Raw genomic sequence first — 21,568 nt, 5'->3', positions numbered from 1 at the left:
ATCCATCCCTCACTATCGGATTCTGGCCGATATCTCGTTCAGAACGGAAGACCCGAGGATACGGCACGAATCAAGCGTGCACCTGGAAAGGCAAGTAGCGGCGCCGCTGCGTCTCATGTATCAAGCAGGGACGGGTAAGCAGAAGCTCCGCATGCAGCGCACGCCCTCGAAGAGTGTCTCTTTCTCGCATCATCGGTCTTCCGTGCGGACAAGAATAGAGGCGACATGAAGCACGCATGAGTCGACTTAAGTTACTCTGCATTCCGCGCGTGATAGCTTGCGAGGAGTCCATGGTCGAGCGCGATAGGCGCCGTGAGCGCGTGTCGACGGGTATCGGGGAAGGACCGGGCGCCCAGACCTTGCTTTTTGGCGACGAGAATAAAGGCGTCGGCCGTGACCGCGTCCGCGAGCGCATTGCCCGTGAGCGCAACAGCTTCAAAAAACATGCGCTGGGCTTCCCACATCGGTGTCGGTTCAATCTACTCTATCACGATGACAACCTGTGCAGTATTGAAACGCATCATTACCTTTTGCACAATCGAATTGAACTCGTCCAGAGTCAATTCGCCGTTGTGGTCAATGTCGGCATTTTCAAACACCTGCATTTCCCTTGCTTTTCATACTACACAATGACAGAAGAGTAATACCTCTTTGAGGTACAGCTCAACGTGGCGCTCGATGGCTTCAAACTCAGAGACGTACAAGGCGAGAAGGGCGTGGCGGTCAATGTAAATATGAGCGGCCGAGACACCTATGCCCGGTGTCATATTCGGTCTGCGTACATGCGGTGTTGAGCGCTACCGAGGCGCTTGCCGTTGATCACATCGGGCTGGTCGTTAATGTGCCCCTCGAGCCGCATGAGCAGCATGTCTATCATTCAAATCACTCGTCTCAACAACACGTATGCCTCTTGTGCAGGATAGTCCTACCTGGCTGGAAGTTGACCAGCTCGAGCATGCGCTGTGGCTCAAACAGAGAGACCGATGCGACAGCCTACACCATCGTTCGGATTCTTTCATTTAACTAAGGGCCGAGTGCGGTACATGGCGATGCAAGCCCTGCACGCGGCTGTACGGCACCACGGGCTCGGCCTGTTCAACGGTGTATCGCTAAGCAGCAAAAAAGCATCCTATACCTGCTGGCTGTCGCCGGCTTGCAAGTGGCCCAAGAGGCAGATAAAGTAGTCGAACGCATCAATCGAGAGCGGCAGTGTGTTTTTGAGACTGCAAAACCGAGCGAAGAGGTGGACCTACATTGACATGTCAATATAAAAACACACACAAATCAAGAACCTCCGGGTCGTGGCGCCAAAACTTCTTGAGCGACGCCATCAAGTCGACGACGTGCGCCTCGGCCACTTTGCGAAGACCGTATTTCCGCAGAAAGAACTGGTAGATAAATTCTGGTAGCGGCCGCGTGTACTCTTCGATGTGCATGCGGCTGCTGTAGAGGTCATGTAGTAGCAGTTTGAGCTTGGGCAGCGAGAGCGGCCGCGCCTTGTAGCCGCGCGTGACCCCCAAAAGCTTGAAGATCGGAGCAAACGCCTTTGGAATGTTGGCCAACGTGTTGCTTGCCAAGTACCGACGTCGCTTGGGTCGCTTCGTGTCGCTGAGCTTGACGCGACACACATTTGGTGCGACCGATAAGACGTCAGCACTTGGAGTTGCCACGTCATTCGCCGGTGGCACCAGCGAGAGAAACACGGCCGAGCCGTACGCGACGATCGGCTCGTCGTCGTCCGAGTCCGAGTCGGGCAGGGCCTCGTAGAGCGCGGCGAGCTTGGATAGCGCTTCCAAGTACGAAGGGTGTCGGTCATGACCTTCTTCCGTCTACCCACGTCACGCAATGGTATCGATGGCCGATGACAATATTTCCTACTTGTATCGCGATGGTCCGCGCGGTGGCTGGCTTTGTAGGACGGAGCGCGTTGATGCAGTCCTCGATGGCCAGGTTCATGTGGGTAATCTGGTCGAGAGGTGCTTGGTCGACTCGATCGACAATGGTGCTGGCGACACGTAGCGCGACACACTCTGTACCGATGATTGTTCTCTTAGCCAAGAAAAGCAACGAGAAATGGAGTGTACCGTCGTCGGAGGGGTCGTGCAATGCGCCATGCAGTTGGTGCAGTTTTGAAGTAAAATCGACACGAGCGAGGTCACGTGTTTGAGGTCGTCTGAGACGTCAGCGAGCTCCCACGCCAGCCGCGCGCGCTCTTCCTAGACAACACGTCCATATTTTTACATTTCAATTTTTCCAAGCGAACGCTCAAGCTTTGCTTCCACCAATCCAGCGACAAGTCGCGCACGAGGCGCTGGACTTCCCATACGATACTCGTAAAATGGGCATCCAACGCGTGGACGTCCAGCGACGGCGCGGACGCGAGCGCCAGCGTGCCGCGCATCTGACTCCATTTAGGAATGATGGTTGCGTCGAATGATGGTCGCACCTGCAGCTTTTCTCAAAGAGCGTTTGGGATTTGACCTTCATGAGGTCAAGGAGACGAAGCAAGTGGCAGTGCTTGATCGCGAGCTTTCGTCGCAGAATGCGCTGAATCAACGTCGCTGCCGCCACGACGCGCGGGGATGCTTCAGCGTATCTACACCGACGAGATGGCACGCGAAGAATGATGCGACGTTAGCACCGCTGTACGAGCGACGCGTGCTGGTCCATCTGCTGGCTGAGGTGCAAGCGTGCTCGCTTGTCTTTATCGGTGCGTTGCATGGCTTGGGCGTTGAGGACAGACGAAAAAATTGATTCGCGCAGGCGCTACCACGCAGCGTCAGGAGGTCAGACAGATAGTAGCATGATATTGGGTCACGGACCTGCATGGACACGAGCTCGACCCGTAGTGTGCTTGCCTAGGTTGGCTCGATATAGTTCTACCCACCGCTTGATACATTCCCGGCGCACCTTGGCGGTCAAGAGCCGTTTTAGAGCCGTCAATTCAGGCCCATCCTGCGACGGTGATAAACTCTGTGGTATCGCAGACGGTGGACGTTCGCACAGCAAGCCCGCGGTGGCCTTGGATGCACGCAGCTTTGGGCTGGCTTCAGGTATCATCATCGCATCCGTCTCGATCGGACGCCGCCTAGTATACGCGAGATAGGATCACATCCATCAGCGTGTTGAGAGCTTCGAGTGGGACATACGCGGGGTGAAGGGTGGCATCGGCAGCATTTTCATAAAAGACGAGCCCCAATCGTTTGGCATGGACCACGTGCTCGTACAAGCCATCGACGTAGACAGTCCAGAACTGGCGCAAGAACGCGCCAGCCTACACCCCCGCCGTCAAATATAGTAGTATCTGGTAAGCATGCGAGCCACGTACGCCGACGCTGGCGGGCTGCATCTCCAAGTGGCTCGCCAACGCCTCGACAAGTTTGTGGAAAAACGCGTGGTGGTCGTCGGTCTGGTCTAAAAGGGCCATCTGGAAGTCGCTCGTCTGGTTTGGTCGGCCCGAGATGTGGGTCTCGAGCGCAGATTGGAGCTGCTGGGCGAGAAGCCGCGTTGGGTGCTTGACGATTGAAGAGAGCTCACGCGATGCCTCGAGCTTGCGGCGGAGACCCGGTACACACGTCACGGGCCGTGGTTTGCGCCGAGGCCTAGGCGATATGGCAAAGCGAGCCACGAGTACATGTGTGTACGCTTCACAAATGGCCTCGTCGGAGGTGCCGCAGTACGTCGCGTCGACGAAATCGCGGGTTTGCCGCGCCAGGTCCGCGACGCGCGCTTCCACAACGGACGATGCCGACTGCACCTTTGAGATGCAAACAAGGTGTAATAGGCCGCGTTCTGACCTGTTGGAGCTGCGCCAAGTACGGCTCGTCGCGGCGGGCGCGGCGGGCGGGCGAGTCGAGGGCGGGACTCGGGAGCCCACGGCTGCCTACCGATCGACGCATGCAGCCTCGGTAAATGGGTGCGATACTGGAACCTCCGGGGGCCTTGCGCAGCGGATGACGCAGAGGGGCCGACGCGGGGCGCATCTCGACCGGCAACGGCGTTTCGAAATGCTACGAAACCGCTAGAAAGTGCAGCATCATGGACCCGAAAAATACTGGACCAACACGATATTTGCATTAGTGTCCGAGCGAGCGACCACACAAACATCCCCCCGACAAGCTTGCCCACCGCAGCGCACCCAAGATGGGCTTCTTGCTTTTTTATGAGCGATGGCAGGCCATATTAGCCTGATAAGACTGCATCCCGTCAGACGATTACACGAGTCCTGCCATCGTTCATAGAGACGCAACACAGCTCAAAGCAGTCATTTGCCTTCTTGGATGCAAGAAACGACGGAGGTGTCTACACTGCACAACGTTGCCCGTGGTTAATATGCTCCACGCCGGCTGCTGGCCATGACGACCAGTCAACGTCTTTCAATGACGTGATCAGTAAGCAGCACATTGTTGGGGCGCAGCGAATGTCCTTGCTTTGTTCAACGACGTCAAGAGCCCTGCGCACGATGTCGAGTCAGACTCTCCCAGGCAGCTTGGGTTCGCAGTACCTAGCCGATCCCGATCTAAACCTCTTACAAAGCATACTTTCTGCATATCTAATTCGACGGGTTTTCACTTTACTGGATACGATTCGAGCCAATCACACGTACTCTTCAACATGTTTCGTGCTGTGGCCCGCCCGCTCGCCGCCCAAAGCCGCCGCCAGCCGTCCGCGCGCCACATGAGCTCGATCCCGACGGGGTCGAGCTCGCCGCTCACGCCACTTCTCCTCGGTGTCGGCGCCGGCCTCGTCTACTTTAACCGCCAGCGCCTCCTCAAGTCGCTCTGCGACCCGGTGCTCATGCCCGCCGTGCGCCTCTTCGACCCCGAGACCGCGCACATCCTCGCCGTCAAGGCCGCCAAGTATGGCCTCATTCCCAAGGTGCGCCATCCTCGCAGCAACGATCTATGTACCAATACCATGCAGGACAAGCGCCACGACGACCCGAGCCTTCAGGTCACGGCCTTCAACCTCACGTTCGACAACCCGCTGGGTATTGCCGCCGGCTTTGACAAGCACGCCGAAGCCATGCAAGGTAGGACTCGATTCCATCAAGATGACGGTACAGAAGGATGCTCGGCTAGGGCTTCTCGACATGGGCTTTGGGTTTGTCGAAATTGGCAGCGTGACGCCGCTCGCGCAGAGTGGCAACCCCAAGCCGCGCGTGTTTCGGCTCACGGAAGACCGCGGTGTGATCAACCGGTATGGCTTCAACAGCGTTGGCGCCGACGTCGTCCAGAAACGTCTCCAGCGCTACGCCTACTGGGCGCTTGAGCGGCCGCAGTACGCGTCCGTGCGCGCGGGCCCCCTTGGCATCAACCTCGGCAAGAACAAGACGTCGCCGAGCACGATCGTATGTACATTATTGTCTATAAACGGCATGACAATAGTGTCTGTGCAGGCCGACTATGTCGCTGGCGTCGAGAAGCTCGGGCCGTACGGCGACTACCTGGTCATCAACATTTCGTCGCCTAACACGCCCGGCCTGCGCTCGCTCCAAGTACGTTTCGAGTTGCATCGACACGGTCATATAGGACCTTGTGTGTAGGGCAAGCAAGAGCTGGAGGCGCTCGTCGCCGCGGTCCTCGAGGCCCGCAACAAGCTCTGGAAGCGGCTGCCGCTCCTCGTCAAGATCGCGCCCGACCTCACGCTGGAGGACCAAAAGGACATTGCGGACGTTGCTCTCGCGCTGCAAATCGACGGGCTCATCGTGTCCAACACGACCATCTCGCGCCCTGAGTCCCTCCATAGGTACCACCGACGCCTCTTGAAAAGGACTCCATTTAAAACAACGACGACGTAGCGAGCACAAGGGGGAGACGGGCGGTCTTAGTGGCGCGCCGGTCAAAGACATCTCGACCAAGGTGCTCCACTCGATGTATGCGCTCACGCAAGGCAAGATCCCGCTCATTGGCGTCGGCGGCGTCGCGACCGGTCAAGACGCGTATGAGAAGATCCGCGCCGGCGCGACCCTTGTCCAAATGTACTCGTGCCTCGTGTTCGATGGCCCGATGGCCGTGGTACGTCTTGGCAGATCTGATTGCAACCGACTAAGAAAGTGCAATGTACCGTAGCCGCGCATCAAGGAAGAGCTCGCGGCGTGCTTGCAGCGCGATGGCTTTGCCTCGGTCCACGACGCGATCGGTGCTGCCCACGCGCCGACCGAGTAGGCCACTTGACTCTGAAGAATTCAGTGGACGCTTGTATTACTCCGGAAGCATATCGGTGATGTGTGTGTGATATAGCCAATTGTGAGGAGGAGACCAGCGACTCCAAAAAACAGAGACCAGGATGGTCAGGCGAAGAGCCATGAATGGTCCAGACATCGGCGTAGGATCGGCCACTTGCTATTGCCACGCGCCGACAGCGACCGGCGGCGGGAGGCAAAGCCGACGCAGGAACATTGATTGAACGAACGTGGTGAGCCAGCCATTCGTCGCTGGTAATGGACCGACGCGCTGCCGTGGCGGCGCCGCCTGGCCTGCTGGAATGTGCTTTTTCGATCTTCGAACTTCGGTTTGCACCAGCTGGGAACGCGCCGCGTCTCGTCCTCGGCTTCTAGCAACGGCCGGCGTATCTCTCCCTCTCTTGTCGGAGGTGCGATCGTCGCTCGGTGGACAATGCAGTGCGTGCATTGTCGTCTCGTGCGATGCGCTAGCGGACGAATGCGCAAGGGTTGGCGGCTGCAGTCGGATCGCGTGGTCGTGGTTTGTGCGCGCTCGTGCTGCCACGTGCTGCGACGGAATCGAAGTTCGAAGCTCGAAACCCGAGATCCAGTGCAGCGTTTCGACGAGCTTCTGGCAACGAAGCTGGCAGTGGCCGCCTCATTGACCAAATAGGCATGCGTCTCTCGCTCCTCGCCGTCGCAGCCGTGTCCAGCGTCGGCGCCCAGGCGTCGACCGCGTGCGCAGCGACGAGCTGCTACGCAGGCGCGCAGTTCAACTCGGCCAACAAACTCACGGCCGCCCAAGCCATTGGCAACCTCCAAGCACCCTGCTACGAAGTGCAGCCGCAGGGCGTTGCGTGCTACGCGTACACGACAGCAGGAACGTGCCCGTTCAAGGGCATGTCCGACTGCGGCACGAGCACCGTCGTGACGACGACACCCAGTATAACAACGTCCACGGTCCCTACAACGCCCGTGGCGTCGACGACAGTCGCACCCGGCACGCCGACGTTAGCACCCGGCACACCGACGCTGGCGCCGGGTACCCCGACATCTGTGCCGGGCACGCCGACGTCGGCGCCCAACACGCCGTCCGGTAGCTCTCGCCGACCGTCGACGCCGAGCACACCGAGCGGCTCCAACACGAAGGGCTCAGCCTCGGGCAGCCAGAACAACACGGCGACCAACGGCGCGGCCGTCGAAACGTCGAGTAGTATTGGCTCCTGGCCGTACTTTGTGGGCGGCGGCGCTGCCCTTCTGCTCATCGGCGTCATTGTGATCGTGCTCATCCGCAAGACGCGGGACGGCGACGACGACGACGAGGTCGAAGACCACATCTACCAGAGCCAACACCGCAGCGGAAAGCACTCGATGCAGTCCGTCTCGGGCACGCATGTGAGCCCGTATGACGTCAAGCAGACGCATTCGTACGACGTCGAGACGGGTTACCAGCCGACGATCGGCTACCACGACCCGCGCCCGCAGCAGTACCAGCCGCAAGGGTCGGGCTACGCGCCGCAGTCGCCATACCGCGCCAAGCCCGCGATGGTCCAAGCGAGCCAGATGCCGCCGCCGCCCGTGGTGACGAACCGAGACATGCATCTGCTCACGACGACGACGACCACAAACCACGGTAGCAACCGCAACAACAACTACAACGTCGCACCGGACGACGACCGTCAGTCGGTAACCTTTTAAACGACGCGATGGACTGCGCGTCCGACCGTGAAGTTAGTAGACTACGTTAGTACATACATAATTGTCGTCGGTATTATTGGAAAGAACCTGATTTCTGTTTGCCGTCACGTAGGATCGAACCCGTGGTTGCGTTCGCTCAGAAGACACCGAGAACACCCGTCACCATGTTCAAGGAAATCAGATCCAACAACGACGACGACGACGTCGCAGCTACTATCGGGACAACGACCACTGAGGCGTCGAAAATAATGCTGACACCTTCAACTGACACCAGACAGATCGTCACCCGATATATCGACACCCTGCCGAGTCCCGCAACCAGACCAGACTCTGCCACAACTGGACGTCACCCAAGACTGGAGCATGTGATGAGGATTCCCACATGGTTGAAGTTGGACCACCTAAAGCGGTCCACTGCGTGGCAGCCACCGGCGATAATCTCGTGTCTTGGCCGCCACGCCGTCGCTCGCCTCCATCACCCACCACAGAATATCATGGCGAAGTGACCACCTCTGCAAGAGGGTCGCCTCGCCAGGTCTCCTCGACCGTTGCCACCCTTTCTTCTGTGGTCACGCAAGTGCAATCTCACCGTCCATGCCAGCGTGGCAAAAATCGAATCATCGCGCGCGACGACGACTCGACGTCCATCGTGGTGGTCAAGGGAATCATACAACAATGTTGATGCCCTTGGTCGTGGGCATCACCGTGGTGGCCACTCGCTTTGCCTGTCGACTCAACACCATCCGGACGCTTTCCGTATACGCCGACACACATATCTTGCACTTTTCGCCATGGATCCGCGGGCCGTGCACCGTCCGTCCATGGTGACGGGCATGCGCAACCGCGCCGTGCTGCAGCCGTCAACGCCGCCGTCGCAGATCCCGCTCATCATCTGCGCCTACTACCTGCCATTGCTGCTGGTGAAGGAAGGCCACGGCAAGTTCCGCGCCGAGCCGACCGGCGACGCGCTCTTGGCGTCGACGCACGCGTTCTCGCACGAAGACCTCTTCCGCGTTGGCTCGACGCGGCGCAAGATCAAGTTCGTGGGATGCCTCGACGTGCCCTTTGAGATTGCGCCGCACGAAGAGGCCGAGGTGGGCCGGGTACGTCGACGATGGTAGCCATGGGCCGCGTTGATGAGACGTGGCAGGTCTGCGCCGAGTTCTTTTGCACGCCCGTCTTTATCACGAACGACGCTGACCGAATTGTGTTTGACGCGTTCTGCAAGCAATCGCTCTGGCCCGCGTTTCATGGCATCGTGCACCCGGATGGCATGCACGGCGCGTTCGAGCAGGCGCCAGCCGCGTGGCCAGCCATGCTCAACATCAACCGGGACATTGCGACGACGCTCTCCAAGGCGTATGAGCCCGGCGACCACATTTGGCTCCAGGACTACCAGGTGAGCTTTGTACCCATGTATCTGCACCGGCTTTTGCGCTTGACGCCGCCGCCCGTCGGGCTCTTCTTCCACGTGCCCTTTCCAGCGCTGAGCGTGTTTCGGATCTTAAGCACGCGCGCCGAGCTCCTCAAGAGCATGCTCCAAGCCAATTTGATTGGCTTCCACCTCTACGAGTACTTTGTTTGTGGGGACGTTGATGATGTACGATGCTTTGGTAGACATGCCAAGAACTTTCTGTCCGCGTGCAAGGTCCTCCTTGGCATCTCGTCGCCTGCGATGGTGCAAGGCCAGTTTGGCATCGAGTACGGCGGCCGACGCATCGCGATCACGTGTTCGCAGCTCACGGTCGACGGTGCAAGGGTACTTGTGTCTCCTAGATGTACGAAATTGATACATTGATAATTTGGTTTCGGCTAGCTGGAAAAGCAGCTCGGGACGGCCGCTGTGACCGACCAAGTCATTGCGTACCGCCAAGCGTACCCGCGCAAAATGCTGTTTGCGGGCGTCGACGTGCTGGACCCGTTCCATGGCGTCCTTGGCAAGCTCGCGGCCTTGGAGCTTGTACGACAATATTCTCCATCCCCTACATGGTGTATAAACGATGATATAGTTTCTAGACAACAACCCGGCGCAGCAGACGCGCATCGTGCTGGTCCAATTTGGCGTGCTCACCAAGTTTCTCGGTACGCCCGAGTACTACGAGGTTGGATTGCATGCAAACTGCGTGCTCTTGGACGATCATCGGTAATGGTTGATATGCCACCCTCTCTAGCAAGTGCAAGCGGTCGTCGACCGACTCAATGCCAAGTATTCAGAACCCGTGGTTGTCTTTCATCTCACGCGGCGCAACCTCACTTGCGCCGAGCGTCTCGCGCTCTGGCGCGTGGCCGAAGTCTTTCTGTCCACTGTGCTCCAGGAAGGCCTCAACATTAGCGCGTTCGAGTACATTGTGGCCCATCGGTACCCTCGATATTCGTATCGTCCATATGCGTTCTCACTCGACTTGGAGAATAGAAATGCCACTGGGATTGCCATTTTGAGCGAACGCGCGGCCAGCAGCCGCCTACTGCACGGCGCGTTGGTGGTCAACCCATGGGACTTGACCGCGATCGCCAAAGCACTGGCCACGGCTGTGCAGATGCCCGCAAAAGAGCGCGAGTTTCGACGCGACTGCGACCTCGTCACCATCAGTGCGCACTCGCCCGTGCGCTGGGCGTACTGCGTCGTCTCGGACATTGCCAAAGCCGCGGCGATCGTCAAGGCCGGGACTCACTTTTTGCCCGAGTCGCCCGTCGTCCTTACGCTGCTCCAAGAAGAGAAATTTCTCGACTTGTACCGGAAGAGCTCGCGCCGCGTCTTCTTCTTCGACTACTACCGCACGCTGGCGCCGGACGTCTCGTCCGACTTTGGCATCGTGTGGCCCGACGTGCCCGTGAGCGTGCTCTCAAGCCTCGAGATCCTCTGCCGCGACAAGCGCAACTCGGTGTTTGTCGTGAGCGGCTGCAACTGCGAGCTCCTCTCGGACAAGTTTGGGTCCGTGCCCGGCTTGGGGCTCGTGGCCGAGCACGGGTACTTCTTGCGCTGGGCGTACCTTGGCCACTCGGCCCGTATGGACAAGTACGTGGATTCTATCGTCTTTCTTTGAGGACGAACGATGCGATCGCTGTGTAGACCGTGGGAACTCTACGGCGACGTGTTTCGCGTCAACGCCGCGTGTGGCAAGTGGCGCGAGAAAGCCCAAGCCATCATGCAAGTGTACGTGGACCGCACGAACGGGTCAGCGCTCGAGATGCGCCGGAGTTCGATTCTATTTCGCTACGCAAAGTCTGACCCCGAGTACGGGCTTATGCAGGCCATGGACCTCAAAGAGCAGCTCGAAGCGCAGCTCGCGGTACTCGATTTTTCAAAAAAACGATTGAAAATCGCGATAAATGAGGTAGAATTGGCCTCTGAGCATCATCCAAGGCAAGGACTACATTGAAGTGCGACCCGACGGTCTCGGGAAGGGCAAGATTGTCGGCCAAATCCTCAACAAACTCCACAAAGACTCGGAAACACCACTCGACTTTGTCTTGGCCATGGGCGACGACGTCGCGGACGAGCTCATGTTTGAAGCCGTCGACGCGTTCTCCAAGGCGATCCATATCCCGACAGGTTCGTCCTCGTCGATTGTCCACACTTGTGGACAGTATTGTCTGTAGTCGTCACGTGCACGGTCGGACACAAGGCGACGCAAGCGCAGTACTTTCTCGAAGACCAGCTGCAGGTCGTGACGCTCCTCAACAACATCCGTCTCGCGCTGACCAAGGTATGACATCCATCGATCCATCTCTCGATGGATCTATCCATCGAATATCTATCTATCCATCTATCCACTGCCGGTAGAGCAACCGCAACTATTCAGTCTCGGACATGCAGACGATGCTCGGCCGTCACATGCACCACACGCCGCAAATCTCATTCACGTCGACGCCGCCGTCGCTCGTCGGCGAGTTGGCAAGCGTCTCGCGCAAGAACAGTGCCAAGACGCTGCGTTCCGGCTTGTACGTTTGGAAATCTCCGATTGTATCAACATGTTGATACATGTAGGACGCCCGTGCTGGAAGAAGACCACGTGGGCAGCAGCGAGAGCCTCGTCCGTGGGCCAGGCTGGCGCTGGAAGCGGCTCACGTTTCTCGCATTCTGTCTCGGCTACGGACTCTACCGCCATCGACACCACGTCCAAAAGGCGTGGAAAAAATGGGCTGCGCTCGCGACGGTGCTGGCCATTCTCGCGGCCAAGGCCACTGCCAGCGACGAGACCGACGACGACGACAACAACGTGAGAAACGTACGTCGCTTGAGTAGCGAGTCGTTCCGAGATGAGGTGTAGTCAAGACCAGTAAACCCTACAGTTAGTTGCCGTGCAGAAATGGGTTTTTTCAGTTGACGTACCATTGGTATGGTATTTTGGAAACTCCACCGCAAAGCACTCGATCGACAGTGTACTCTCAACACAGCTACCTTGCTCCTCGCACAATATTTCCCCCTCACTGCTACTCCTCGCTTGACGCATCGGCCACGCCGCACGAGCGCATAAGTAGTCCACCATCCTTGTCGATATATATAAACGTGTTCTGCTTCATTACAAAGACTTCGCTTGAATGCGTGGGAGTTGACACCAGCACTTGGTCAATGGGAGTGAGCTGCGTAATACGGAGAGATTCGTCCCGTGGTGGACCCCCTCGTCGAGGGATAGCTCGCGCGAGGTCGCACGCAGGCTTCTGTACTCGGACCACCCGACAGAGGAGTGCAATTACTATAGTTTTGTCTGTTGGTTTTTGTGCTAATTCGATTTCAACGCGAACACGTTTGATTGATTGATTGATATACTTGTCTGTACACGTAAAATTGCATGTTGTTCACTCATTTCAACAACAACAACAACAACAACAACAACACATGTGTCTTTCTTTGATGCGAACCTCCCATAAAATTCGAGCTAAAATCAGCGATCCATGCTGTACAATTCCATCGTTTAGCACGCCGGCTTGGGGAGGTACGGCGCAAGAAAGTCCTTGGCGGACGAGAGGCGGTTGTACACACTCGGGAGACCATCCTTGGCGCAAGCAACGCCCCAGCTCAGGTGAGCGACGAGCACGTCCTTGCCGTCCTTGGAGACCGTTAGCGGGCCACCGAGGTCGCCATCGCACGGGCCCTCGCCCCGAACACCGCCAGCGCAAACCTTTGCGATGTCCACGGGCAGTTTGCTGCGCTCGCCGAGAGCGGCCTGGCAATCCTTGTTGGACCAGATCTTGAGGCCGACCTCCTTGAGGACTTTTGGCATTTCGCTGTCTGAAGAGGCAAAGCCCCAGCCCCGGGCGACACCCATGACACCGGGTGCGGTGGCCGCATCATCTTCAAACCAAATCTCGACCGGTGAGATCGTGGTCGGTGTCTCCAACTCGAGGATCGCGTAGTCGTAGGCCATTGTCTCCGTGCTAAACTTGGGGTGCACCACGATCGTCTTGACCTTGATGCGCTCGCCGTCCGCGCTGCTTTCGCTATAGTGGGACCCCACGGAGACGGACGTGGGCGAGTTGTAATACGCGCACGAAGCCGACGTGAGCACGGCCGTTGGGGAGATGAGAGACCCGGCGCAGTAGTTGACATCCGCGTCAGAAACGCGGAGACCGGTCACGTAGAGGTGTTTGCCGACCTCGGCCTCGTTGCCGCCAATCATTTCAATGCCTTCGGTCGTCTGCGTACCGTTGTGCTGGTTGTTGAGGTACGAGGTGTGCGCCGCGATAGTGGCCAAGGCAAGGAGCGCGAGGGACGTGATGCGAATCATGCTTGGACGATTTGAAAATGAACTTCAAGGCATCGGCTCAGGTATGTTGAGATATAGCAACTATCACGACATTTTACGGTGTTCTGACTTTACGCGCCCAAACCCCGCCGATGATAGTAGCAGGAGCTGATAGCTACGACTGATAGCCGAAGCGGATAGCGTGAGAAACATACCCGGGTAGCTTGATGAGCTATCACCACGTCTTGGCGACCGCTGCACGACTGCAACTCTCGACGACACCTTGGAGCAGCATTCGCGCGATCCCGAGACCCCAAGCCCTGGCAGCTCTGCGTGGCGCCTCACGACACATGTATTGTACCATCTCATACACATTGCTGAACGTAGCGGCTATGTACAAGGGTACATAAATTATATATATCGAATTTATGTACCCTTGCTATGTACTTGCAAATAAAGATCGATCATATCTACTGCAACGTGTGTCATGTCTTTTTGACGAAGGCAGCACCATGCTTGTACCTCATCAATCGTTCTGCATTATAGGAGACGGGGCATTGACTGCTCGAAATTAAGGGAATCCGCATACAAAGCGCCTTCGATCGCGCCTTTCGAGCGTCGAACGCCTCTTCCTTCTTTCTTCTCCTCTTCGATTACTAAGGGTGCGTTCGGTTCGCCCAAAGCACGTGCTTTTCACGTACTTCGAGCCCATCCACGTAACTTCGAAAAAAATATGTCACGCGGGGCATTCGGCTCAAATCCGCATGACTTGGCGTACTTTGCCGCCAAAGCACGTACAGTCAAAACGCGGATTAGCAGCCATGGTCGTTTAGTGGCAGAAGTGGTACTCACTGCCTCCTTCAACAGCCCTGGACAGAAAGGCTAAATCACATGGTTTCGAATGTATACAAAAACAAGTTTATTCAATGTCACATGATGCCGCTTTAGGGATGAGCTGAAATGTGAAAGACCGCGCTGGGCATCGTGTGGCTCGCGTTGGTCTCGATGCGTTGGACAATGGCGTTGAGCTTGGCGAGCATGTCGTCGTCTTCATGCCATGCGAAGTACTCACGCAGGCTCTCGCTCGCTGACAGCGCACGCTGGCTTGATGGGACGTCGATCGTCGCTGTGCGCAGCGGTCGATCGAAAGGCATGTCGACGGTATCATCGCGCTCGCGGACATCGTTGTCTTAAGAAGCTCGACAATCTCGGCTTGTTTGTCAGCAGTCAGGCGCTTGCGTCGCGGGCGCAATCCTCCTGCTAGGGTTCTCGGGCTCGGGGCTTTGTGATTGGTTGAAATCCAATACGAAGGTCGACGAAGACCATGTGCCCGGTCGTGTACCCAACAAAAACCATGTGGAATACCGATTCCAAATCGCTCGAAGCGATGCGATTGGCTGAAGCCCCCAAAATTGACTCATGATTGGTTAGATTCGCTCGATCGTGAACCCTGATTGGCTGTTTGTGATTTGCTGAAGCGAGGTCGTTTAGTGGCGCCTACCCCTAACAAAAGCCGGCTATTAAACCGCGTTTTGACTGTACTTTCAAAAAACGCCTCGGCTGGCCGGCCGAGATGTTTTTTGAAAAGACAACGGCGTACTTTGGGATTTATCCTGCCCTCGATCGAAAAAGCCTAATTTGGGTCCTTTTTTCACAGATCCCTGATTTGATTTCCAGCATCGACATTGCCGCGCCCATGGCCGCAGCGCGCCAAGTAGACACGCCTGGAAGGACCGGGGAGCGCGCGCCGCCGCGGAGGACGGGCGCGCTCGATGCGATTTGCGATGCTTCAGCTGCACACGCAGAACGCGCTCGTGTGTCTTGCTTATCGACATGGCAGACGCTATCGCCAACGTCGGGCGCCGGCTATCTCATCGCGCCACCAAGCAGCGGCTAGCGATGACGACACGAGACGTGGGAGGAGGAGTAGCGCATAGAAGGTATGCGCCATCGATAGACGTCGCAAGCGCCTCTGCTGTACGACGCCACTCATCGCATCGAGGACCCACGCTTGCCGCCGGGGAGCGTCGCGCAGGGCCATCCATGCGCTGTCCTAAAAGTCCGAAAGTCGGCGTACACTGGTGAACCGAACGCGATTTTTCCATCCGCGTAACAAAAAGCACGTATCGAAAAACCATGCAATCGAAGTTATGCGGATTTGCGATACGTGCTTTGAAAGTACGCGGCGAACCGAACGCACCCTAAGGGCACAGATTGTTTACTCTCCACATCCTAAAGCCACTACGTAATGTTCATTTAAATTTGGCATCCTTACCAGCAAGTTTGTGCCGGCATCCCGTTCAACCCGTCTCGTATGGTAGAGCACCAGCTTCCTATCCACGACAACCAAATTGTGATGCGTGGACCATTTTGAAGTAGTAGAAACGGCGTTCTGCGAGAAGGCTCAAGGGTCACGAAATCCAATCAGCACAAACCTGAGCACGAACCCCGAGCCATTTTCCGTGTTGCAGCCCGTAGCATAAGCAAAACCCGCCTTGTCACCACCGGGCAGGTGAGGCACCAATGCATTCGGTGCTCAAAGCACTCGGTCTTTGTTAAAGGAAGGAGTTATAAAACAATTTCCGTGGTTCAAGGAACGAATGTGTCCCATGTTGTCGCTATTTTTCGGTTGCCTGTCACATTGCATCTATCGATTGATAGAGGTTTCTAAAAATAGATGGCGAAACCCAAATTTGAACAGTCGGGATTTACAGCCATGGGCAAAGTCGGGTGCTTGACATGCTGCGCCGGCTTCTCGGTCGTTGGGATGGTCTACCTCACCATCATCGCCATCCTCCTGAGCGCGCAGCCCGAGTACATTCGCGGCTACCACCACAAGAAGGCGCCGACGGCCAAGAACTCGTGCATGTACGCAGCGCTTCTGTACGGCCTCACGTTTGCGGGCTCGTACTACCTCTTGCGCAAGCACCAAGAAGAAGCCGCCTTGCGCTACGGCGTCGTGACGACCGACGATGAGCTGGAGCGCCTCAAGCTCGACGCGGACGACGACAACGACTTGCGCGAAATCAAGCCGTCGAGCTCGGTCCTCGGCGCAATCAAGAGCCAGATTATGAACGCCAAGGTCATGCACAGCGACGAGATGGTGAGCCTCGTCAAGGGCGAAGGCAGTCCACGTGGCGGGAAGCGGCCCAAGCCGCGTAAAGCCGAATAGCCTAGCGCATCAACGCAGATATTGCATTTTACACTCCTTTTGTCTGCGTCAGAAAGGACATGGGCAGACATTAGCTCTTCCGCGTGTCGGTAGCCCACAGGAGCGAGTCGAGAGCTCTCTCAACGACAACTGGACCATCGACATCAAGCAGCCCACCGCACGTTTCTCCGCAATGCACAGCCTGAACGTGGTGCTGCAGATCGCCAGTGGGGTCTGCGCTGCCTGCAAGCAAGATTCACCTCGAGCCACATGCAAAATTGATTCTCGCTTCATTCATGGTTCCTTTCACTTGATTGGATTTCTTTGGCCCACCCACCGGTAGGCCCACCACGGCCACGTCGCGTCGACCCACTTAGGCCCTAAATGCGGAAGGTCGTCTTTCCGATGCAAATAGTGTTCTATCTTCGTGTGCGTCGAAAGCAAGGTAACACACTACATGTAGCTAACGCAAATACAATGCATGCATAGCGCTGCACTAGAAAGGGTGGAACTTGTTAGCACTAGGACGTGGTTCTATTGCGCTGCGTGCAGAGCGATCCATTTCTGGTCGATCCAACACCCGCAATGTGATTATGCGCAATATAGTGTACGTCGAGAACGTGGTGTCGCTTCAAGATCGCATAACTTGAAGCGCCATGCCAGACGCCAAGACAGAGCCGCCGGCGAACGAGCTCTCGGACGCCGAGTACCGCAAGATCTCGTCGCGGCCGTTCATCAAGCACAACGACATGACGGCCGAGGTGTGCACCGAGACGGTCGAGATCATCACGATGGCGGTCGACAAGCACGTGCCGCTCAAAAACTACGAAGCGGCCGCGCAGCTCATCAAACAAAGCATGGACAAGAAGTTTGGATCCTTCTGGCACTGCTTCATCGGCGAAGGCTACGGCTTTGACATTAGCTACCAGCAGCGACACATGCTCTACATGTACGTGGGCGAGATTGGCATCCTTGTCTACAAGTGCTAGCCGCAAAATAAGACTGCAAAGCTTATATATGAAGCCTGTAAGAAGAAAGTAATGCCTCCAGTCGAGCACCACGCTTCTGTTCGCGAGAGCCTGTGAGGACATGCGGTGGCCTCTGTGCAAGAACAGTCGCAGCATCATTCCTCGCGCAAGAACGGTTCAGCCAGCTTCGTACAATCACGGATATATATTTGAGTGTTCCGGGTGGGTGTACTGGAGTGCTTTCCTTACCGAGTGGAGTAACTACATGATATGTTCGTCGTCGTCTACGAGGCGAGGCGGCGTCCCAAGGTCCTCCCAAGAATCCAGCGATCGCTGGAGGGTTTTGAGCTCGTACACGGGATTGAGTTTGGCGTCATTGTCGAGCACTTGCCGGCGCCGCTCCCAGCACGAGAGCCCGATGCAGACGACGAGCGACGTGAGATACGCCATCGCACCGACCCAGCAGTTGGCCGCGTGGGCGGCTGGGGCGATGGAACGCTTGAGGCCGGGCACATAGTCGGGCTGGAAGGAGAGGATGTACCCGAGGAGACTGAGAAAGACGGCGCCAAAGAGCGACGTGAGCGTGCCGCAGAGGAGCCAGCGGCCCATCGTTTGTTCTGCGCTTTCGGACCACGCCGTTTTTTCGATGGAGAACATTCGTATACATCGACCCTTTTCTTCGATCAGATGTTTTCAATGGACCATCTAGCTTGCACATACTGTCTACAACTACAGTACTAGTATTAGATAAGAGGCAGGGCGCTCTTCGAGCAACTATTGCAACATACCGAGAGTCCAATGCGAAGTAGCAAAAGTATCTCCATTGGTGTTCCACGCGGCGACCCATTGCGGGATTTGAGAATCGATGGCATTTTGCCGCCGAGGTAGATGTGCGAATGAAACAACACACAAATCGTGGGAACTGCAGATGTGATATACGCAGCTGCTTCCGATAAACCAGATGTGTTGTGGGACGTGCTGTCTGGCGCGTGTCGAGAGAGTAGCTTGTTGCGATTCCACCCAACGCTCATGTATCTTGGGCTTTATCGAATGCTTGCATGTCATGGGTGAATGGAGCGAGCGCATGCGCATCCAACGCGTCATCATGCGACCTCTTGGTCGACGACACGTGCAGACCTGCTTGCAAACATGCTGATGTTGAACTGAGTGTACCACGGTATAATCATCTTTAGGCATGCTGTCCTATCCTTATTTTCAGAGCGACAAGACACACTCATACGCCACCTTGATCAATTCCTCTTTTGTCTCCAGAAGCAAGCGCTGCTGCTGTTGGCCTCGGAAATGATTCTCGAATTCGCCTCAGGTGGACCATATGTTTGCCGACATGTGGTGATTTGCACAGCGCCTGTGGGCCGATGACAGCGGGTTGGGCCACGGTCGACCCTATCTTGGAGCAACTTCAATGTGCGTCGTGGTACAGTGATGCGCCCATACAGCACCCGCATCCTCGCTTTTCATTTTCGAATCGTCTCAGTATGGTCCACATCGCGTCCCTCGCGCTCCTCGCCTCGGTGGCCCTCGCGGCGCCCACCTCGTACTTCAAGGGTCACCACGGCGCCACTCGGACCGAAGCCATCGAAGTCATTGGCGGCAACGAGGCCGAGGTCGGCAAGCACCTCTACGTGACCGGCCTGCGCCAAACAGAAATCAAAAAGAACGAGTGTGGCGGGTCGCTCATCTCGCCGACGGCCGTGCTCACGACGGCGCAATGCGCATACGGCGACTGGGCCTTGTATGCTTCGGTCGGGTCTCATTTCCTCAACGGCACCTCAGACGGCGAGCGCATCAAGGTCAAGAAGATCGTGTCGCACCCCAAGTTCAACATGGAGACGATGGCCTACGACTTCGCGATCCTCGAGTTGGAGACGCCATCCAAAGTGTCGCCGATCGAGATTTCGTTTGAAGATGATGCGGCCAACGCGCCCGGTGTCACGAGTGTCGCCCGGGGCTGGGGCACGACGAGCCTTACGAGCCCGCAGTCCAATGTCCTCAAGCAGGTCGGCCTCAAGATCTGGTCCAACACGGACTGCCAGGCCGCGTTCACCAAGCTCAACGATCCGTCAATCCCGGTGGTGGCGACCTCGATGATCTGTGCCGGCGGCGTCAAGGGCGAGGACACGTGCCAAGGCGACATGGGCGGCCCGCTCACAGTCACCAAGAACGGCAAGGACGTGCTCGTCGGGCTCACGAGCTGGGGTGTAGTCTGCGGTGAGGCTGGTATTCCCAGTGTCTATGCGCGCCTCTCGCAGGCCAAGGAGTTTCTCGCGCCGTACCTCCCCAAGCCGGCTTGCTAAGATAAGTCCTCGAGCAGTGTGTATAGAACCTATCGACATGGATCGCAGGTTCTTTGCAGTCGTACCTACTAACTTCTCGACTAAATCCATTTGTTTGTCCTCGTAGCATCGCCGGTGTGACTTCTCGTATCGTAGCTGTACTGTGATACTTTCTTGTATACGATAGCTGTTGATAGGCCAGGGGCCGACATCACGAGGACTTTGTGAAGTACCTCGCGTCTATAGGAATGCCTGTACGTATTTGGCTTTTCCCGCTTCTTAAAGGCAGCGTCTACCTCTGCGCTCCCACTGCAATCCGCGACAAGCGTCTCTAACCTTCGCGGGGCCACGGGCTGCAGTAGACCTCGTGGCCAGAGACCGAGTACGCTGTGCGCATCAAGTAATCAACCAAATGACGCAGTCATTTGCTGTGCTGCATGCAAAATGCCTGGACTTGCGATCCTCGAGCTCGAGCTCGCCAACGCGACGACCGTGACGCCGATTGAGGTTCTCTTCGACGAGAAGGACGCCGCCGGTGCTCCCGGTGTCCTCGGCATGGCCCGCGGCTGGGGCCCGACCTCGTCGGGTGGCTCGCAGTCGTCGGACGTGCTCAAGGAGGTCGGCCTCAAGATCTGGTCCAACACGGACTGCCAGGCCGCTTTCGACAAGCTCAACAAGCCGGGTTTGACTCCCGTGGACGTCACGAAGATCTGCGCCAGCTCGCGGCCAAGCGCATGCACGAGAAGGCAGCAACCCACACAGACCGCAAACGCGGCACTGTACGTGACCCTGTACTGTCGTCCTTGGCACAGGGGTGAGGACACGACCCAGCTTATGAAATACTGTACTAATAGTACGTCGCAGCAGTACCGTATGATCTATGGCATTCAGCGCGACCATTCGCTTACCGCCATCAGCGATAAGCGGTGCTTCTACTTGGTATGCAAGCTCATTTGTGAACTCGCCGAAGTTCGAAGCCTAGCTGATAAGTTAGCTAGTCTTCAGGCTAGTCTTCGAGATCTCACTGCATGAAAGCAAGGGTATATAATAAATTATTATACACCCTTGATGTGTCGTGAGAGCCCAGAAACGGATCGAGGAACGCGCTCGGAAATGACGCTGGAGGACAGCAAGGCTCCAGGCTCCATCATGCCCCGGGGCACGAAGCATGCGACGAGGACACGAAACGACGCCTGGCGGGCAAGAACCCCGATGCCCCGGGGCACAGGCACTTGGTGACGGTCCAGTCTGCCCCGGTACCCCACAAGACACGCACAGTCAGCCCATCCGACCAATCAGCGCGCCCGCTCGCCATAGTCAAGCCTAGTAACTCAGATAATCACAACCCTTTTCACATTCAAGCACGCGCGTGCAGCCCGCGGACCCCAGCGAGTCCGGAGCTTCACGAGATTGGTGGAGAAGCAGGGTACGAAGACCCCTCGTACCCCGAGCAACATGAACGAACCCGAGACGGCCGTGGCGGCCTACACCGCCCTCACGAAGACGGAGCGCGCAGCCGAGCCGGCAAGCGAGCGCTGGCCAAGATGTGGCCCTCCTCGCGGAGCCAGACCACGTGGGCAGTCGCGCAAAGTCCCTTGCCCACACGC

The 21,568-nt window shown here is 57.1% G+C and overlaps 9 protein-coding genes across 9 annotated transcripts; 6 read left to right on the top strand and 3 right to left on the bottom strand.

The window, feature by feature from the left end:
* Nucleotides 1-251: 251 nt before the first annotated feature.
* On the bottom strand, nucleotides 252-3,983 carry SPRG_22336 (hypothetical protein; the record flags this gene model as incomplete). Its single annotated transcript, XM_012352864.1, has 19 exons — nucleotides 252-479; nucleotides 528-599; nucleotides 648-751; nucleotides 802-870; nucleotides 930-993; nucleotides 1,044-1,091; nucleotides 1,136-1,249; nucleotides 1,293-1,829; nucleotides 1,879-2,028; nucleotides 2,085-2,216; nucleotides 2,264-2,405; nucleotides 2,447-2,596; nucleotides 2,642-2,766; nucleotides 2,823-2,858; nucleotides 2,911-3,088; nucleotides 3,150-3,274; nucleotides 3,329-3,602; nucleotides 3,645-3,751; nucleotides 3,798-3,983. 19 exons carry the CDS (start codon nucleotides 3,981-3,983, stop codon nucleotides 252-254), a joined length of 2,841 nt encoding a protein of 946 aa, XP_012208254.1.
* A 600-nt stretch (nucleotides 3,984-4,583) lies between these two features.
* On the top strand, nucleotides 4,584-6,230 carry SPRG_13834 (dihydroorotate oxidase). Its single transcript, XM_012352835.1, has 7 exons — nucleotides 4,584-4,878; nucleotides 4,924-5,032; nucleotides 5,082-5,350; nucleotides 5,399-5,497; nucleotides 5,546-5,748; nucleotides 5,801-6,017; nucleotides 6,072-6,230. Exons 1-7 carry the CDS (start codon nucleotides 4,615-4,617, stop codon nucleotides 6,165-6,167), a joined length of 1,257 nt encoding a protein of 418 aa, XP_012208225.1. The 5' UTR covers nucleotides 4,584-4,614; the 3' UTR covers nucleotides 6,168-6,230.
* A 531-nt stretch (nucleotides 6,231-6,761) lies between these two features.
* Nucleotides 6,762-7,959, top strand: SPRG_13833 (hypothetical protein). Its single transcript, XM_012352834.1, has one exon. It carries the CDS (start codon nucleotides 6,839-6,841, stop codon nucleotides 7,859-7,861), a length of 1,023 nt encoding a protein of 340 aa, XP_012208224.1. The 5' UTR covers nucleotides 6,762-6,838; the 3' UTR covers nucleotides 7,862-7,959.
* A 695-nt stretch (nucleotides 7,960-8,654) lies between these two features.
* Nucleotides 8,655-12,176, top strand: SPRG_13832 (hypothetical protein). Its single transcript, XM_012352833.1, has 12 exons — nucleotides 8,655-8,964; nucleotides 9,012-9,433; nucleotides 9,479-9,620; nucleotides 9,678-9,821; nucleotides 9,871-9,963; nucleotides 10,033-10,220; nucleotides 10,275-10,877; nucleotides 10,932-11,151; nucleotides 11,201-11,414; nucleotides 11,462-11,568; nucleotides 11,646-11,803; nucleotides 11,850-12,176. The coding sequence occupies exons 1-12, from the start codon at nucleotides 8,683-8,685 to the stop codon at nucleotides 12,130-12,132; spliced, it is 2,856 nt and encodes a 951-aa protein (XP_012208223.1). The 5' UTR covers nucleotides 8,655-8,682; the 3' UTR covers nucleotides 12,133-12,176.
* Nucleotides 12,177-12,777: 601 nt separating this feature from the next.
* Nucleotides 12,778-13,593, bottom strand: SPRG_13831 (hypothetical protein; the record flags this gene model as incomplete). The annotated part of the gene is made up of 1 exon (XM_012352832.1): nucleotides 12,778-13,593. The coding sequence occupies exon 1, from the start codon at nucleotides 13,588-13,590 to the stop codon at nucleotides 12,778-12,780; it is 813 nt and encodes a 270-aa protein (XP_012208222.1). The 5' UTR covers nucleotides 13,591-13,593.
* Nucleotides 13,594-16,225: 2,632 nt separating this feature from the next.
* On the top strand, nucleotides 16,226-16,757 carry SPRG_13830 (hypothetical protein; the record flags this gene model as incomplete). The annotated part of the gene is made up of 1 exon (XM_012352831.1): nucleotides 16,226-16,757. One exon carries the CDS (start codon nucleotides 16,226-16,228, stop codon nucleotides 16,718-16,720), a length of 495 nt encoding a protein of 164 aa, XP_012208221.1. The 3' UTR covers nucleotides 16,721-16,757.
* A 568-nt stretch (nucleotides 16,758-17,325) lies between these two features.
* SPRG_13829 (hypothetical protein) lies at nucleotides 17,326-17,777 on the top strand. Its single transcript, XM_012352830.1, has one exon. It carries the CDS (start codon nucleotides 17,356-17,358, stop codon nucleotides 17,686-17,688), a length of 333 nt encoding a protein of 110 aa, XP_012208220.1. The 5' UTR covers nucleotides 17,326-17,355; the 3' UTR covers nucleotides 17,689-17,777.
* Nucleotides 17,778-17,863: 86 nt separating this feature from the next.
* SPRG_13828 (hypothetical protein) lies at nucleotides 17,864-18,306 on the bottom strand. Its single transcript, XM_012352829.1, has one exon. It carries the CDS (start codon nucleotides 18,274-18,276, stop codon nucleotides 17,929-17,931), a length of 348 nt encoding a protein of 115 aa, XP_012208219.1. The 5' UTR covers nucleotides 18,277-18,306; the 3' UTR covers nucleotides 17,864-17,928.
* An 857-nt stretch (nucleotides 18,307-19,163) lies between these two features.
* On the top strand, nucleotides 19,164-20,086 carry SPRG_13827 (hypothetical protein; the record flags this gene model as incomplete). The annotated part of the gene is made up of 1 exon (XM_012352828.1): nucleotides 19,164-20,086. The coding sequence occupies one exon, from the start codon at nucleotides 19,164-19,166 to the stop codon at nucleotides 19,980-19,982; it is 819 nt and encodes a 272-aa protein (XP_012208218.1). The 3' UTR covers nucleotides 19,983-20,086.
* Nucleotides 20,087-21,568: the final 1,482 nt, after the last annotated feature.

The sequence above is a fragment of the Saprolegnia parasitica genome, assembly GCF_000151545.1.
Source record: "Saprolegnia parasitica CBS 223.65 unplaced genomic scaffold supercont2.108, whole genome shotgun sequence".
NCBI classification, from domain to species: Eukaryota; Oomycota; class Saprolegniomycetes; order Saprolegniales; family Saprolegniaceae; genus Saprolegnia; species Saprolegnia parasitica.
The sequence above is the reverse complement of the archived record's forward strand: the minus strand, read 5'-3'. Positions and strand labels throughout refer to the sequence as shown.